The 3001-nt window shown below is 40.8% G+C and overlaps 1 protein-coding gene across 1 annotated transcript in view; it reads right to left on the bottom strand.

The window, feature by feature from the left end:
- LOC101851601 (spectrin beta chain, non-erythrocytic 2) overlaps positions 1 to 3001 on the bottom strand; it is a gene marked incomplete at its 5' end in the record, with an annotated part of 86152 nt that overhangs the window by 37603 nt on the left and 45548 nt on the right. The window contains 3 exon segments of the mRNA XM_013087018.2: positions 68 to 250; positions 1191 to 1325; positions 2013 to 2108. Of these exon segments, the coding sequence (XP_012942472.1) occupies positions 68 to 250; positions 1191 to 1325; positions 2013 to 2108 (414 nt within the window).

Below are 3001 nucleotides of genomic sequence, written 5' to 3'. Positions count from 1 at the left end.
CCCCTTTCCCCCCGCCAGTCCCCACCTGTATTTTTCATAATTTTTTTCTTTCTATTGTACTCCTTACCTCCACGTGTTCCAGGTCCTGTCCGTAGTCCTCAGATGACGCGATGACCGTGCGGTCCGCCAGCCAGGACTCCAGCACGTCTGCCTCGTGGTAGAACTCGTACAGCTTTTTGCTGTCCAACAGCTTTTTCCTGCGCTGTGTGGTCAGGTCCTGCAGCTGGGAGTACTGGCGCTCTATCTCCGCCTGACAGAAACAGAAGGGTAATAGTTTGGTTGGTCGGTTGTTGTTTTTTTGTTTGTTTGTTTTAGTAAGAGTAAAAAAAAATAATTTTTTTCTTAACTCTTTATCTCCGCTCACAGTCCGAACCACTGTGATGGTGAACCGCTGACAGCGGCACGGGCACATTCCTTTACGACGACTTCCACATCAAATTACTTTTCAGCAACTGCCAAAAACAGGTCTCTTATACCAGAAGTTCATTCATTAGATGAAGAACTATCAAAATAGGTTTGCTAGTTTCCATTTAAAGACCCATTTAATGACGTTTTTCTCATTTTTAGATTTATCACCAAAAAAGGGCCCCGGCGTAGTGGGTTTACTCTTCCTTGGAGATAAAGAGTTAAAATGTAGGTGTTATTATGTCAACACAATTTCGATCATTTAGGAGAGAGGTATGTTTCCCATCATGTCTGAGAGGGATACAACATTCCAAAAGAAAGACCAAAATACTGAACAAAATTTTCCCCACTTGAGGATTGAACTTGGGTCTCCTGCACACACAGACTTTGAGTGTCAAAGTCAAAACAACACTGAACAAATACTGTTACAAAAGAAACGGCACACGGAGTGACTGACAAGCCAGTCTGTTGACCATAGCATTCATACATTTATCTATGGCATGTTACAATTAGCACAGCAAAGAAATCTAAGTGACAGTTGCTGGGGAAGGGGGAGGAGGGGGGAGTGGAGAAGACATTCAAACATTAATTCTGACAAGCAATTTGCAAACCATCAATGTAAAAAGGTTTAGGGTTTTTTTCATGAAGAAAAATTTTACAGGACATTTAAACATCATACAGACATAGAATCACACTACAAAACCAAATAGAAATATAAGTAAAAAAAAAAATAGATTAAATAAAATAATTAAGTAAAGCATAACTAGATATAACAAAATGCCTACCTGAGTGCGTGCAATGTTCTCTGAATCATAATGGCCGCGGTCTGTCAGGGTGCGGCTAAGGGCAGACAACTCCCCAATGCTGTTGGCAAAGTTGTCAATGTCCCTCTCCAAAGCATCCAACTTCTTTGTGAGGGCCTGCAATAAAATATAGGAAGAACAAAGAATTATTTCACATGTATCTGACACAAAAGATGAACAATTAACTGACAGATGGATGGCCTTGACTGCTCTGTGAACACCAGGTATATCATTTAGTCCTGTACCTTACGACACACCTGTACCTTACGACACTCTTAACGACCCACCTGTACCTAACAACCACCTGTACCTTTTGATATGCCTGACAACCCACCTGTTGTACCTAACGACCCACCTGTACCTAATGACCCACCCGTACCTAACGACCCACCTGTTGTACCTAACGACCCACCTGTTGTGTTGTACCTAACGACCCACCTGTTGCACCTAATGATCTACCTGTAACCCACCTAACGACCCACCTATTGTACCTAACGACCCACCTGTTGTACCTAACGACCCACCTGTTGTACCTAACGACCCACCTGTTGTACCTAATGACCTACCCGTAACCCACCTAACGATCCACCTGTTGTACCTAATGACCTACCTGTAACCCACCTAACGACCCACCTGTTGTACCTAATGACCCATCTGTATCTAACGACCACCTGTACCTAACAACTTACTTGTACCTAACCACCTACTGTACCTAATGACCTACCTGTAACCCACCTAACGACCCACCTGTTGTACCTAATAACACATCTGTACCTAACAGCCCACCTGTACCTAACGACCTACCTGCACAGAGTCCTGGTCCTTGCCCAGGTCAGAGCTGGTCAGCTGAGGAAGTTTCTCCTTCATCCACTGCTCCAGCTCGCTAACCTCGGTGTAGAACTGAAAGTACAAAAACACGTTGTCGATGTCTCTTCGGGGACATGGAGGACACATACTTCTGATCACTAGCATACCAAAGGCAACGTTGCAGGACATTTCAAACCACCATAAACAAATCAGAAATACTAATATGTATATGTGTCACGACATGGTGAAATCGGACGCTCGTCAATTTTGTGGCATGTGAAATTATTGGCATCATCTGAAAGCTGAATTTTTTTACCTTGCTTCAAATGAAATTAAAAAACAATTTATCTTGAAAAGAATTCAAGATATTCGTGATTGAAGGAGGTGAGGTCGCCTGGTTTCAGTGTTGAAATTAGTGAGAAAATGGCTGCCACAGTTTGGTAACTTCAATAGCTAAAGAGTCTTCGAAAACTTAAAAATGCCCTTAATCAACATTTTTCAGTAAAATTCACAAGAAGGAAATGTGTTTTAATAAGGCCATAAGAGCGGTTAAGCCAAAAAATAAAAATTCGATAAAATTTTCCAAACTGGCGAAAAAATACCCGAGTCTCCGATTTCGGTATTTTGACGAGCACCTGATTTCGCCAAGCTGCCTAACATATTTTATAGTGTGCATGATGTTGCCTGCCTTCATTTATTAATTAATTTACCTCTTAACAGGGCACGCCACCAAGATTTTCACACGAGCGAAAAGAACTCAAATTTCATTTTTAAGCAAAAACTTTCACACAAATAAAAACAACTGAGTTTCATCTCCCACCTTCTAATTTCAACAAAAACAATAAACACTCAGTATCATCTCTGTCTGATCTTCTGCTTAAACACCCCCCCCACAAAAAAAAAAAACCCAAAAAAAATATTTAAAAAAATAATTTTCTACTTAAAAAATTAACAAATTATTCCATAAATAAAATAAAATCAAACAT

Source organism: Aplysia californica, unplaced genomic scaffold (genome assembly GCF_000002075.1).
Source record: "Aplysia californica isolate F4 #8 unplaced genomic scaffold, AplCal3.0 scaffold00534, whole genome shotgun sequence".
In the NCBI taxonomy this organism is placed as follows: Eukaryota; Metazoa; Mollusca; class Gastropoda; order Aplysiida; family Aplysiidae; genus Aplysia; species Aplysia californica.
The sequence above is the reverse complement of the archived record's forward strand: the minus strand, read 5'-3'. Positions and strand labels throughout refer to the sequence as shown.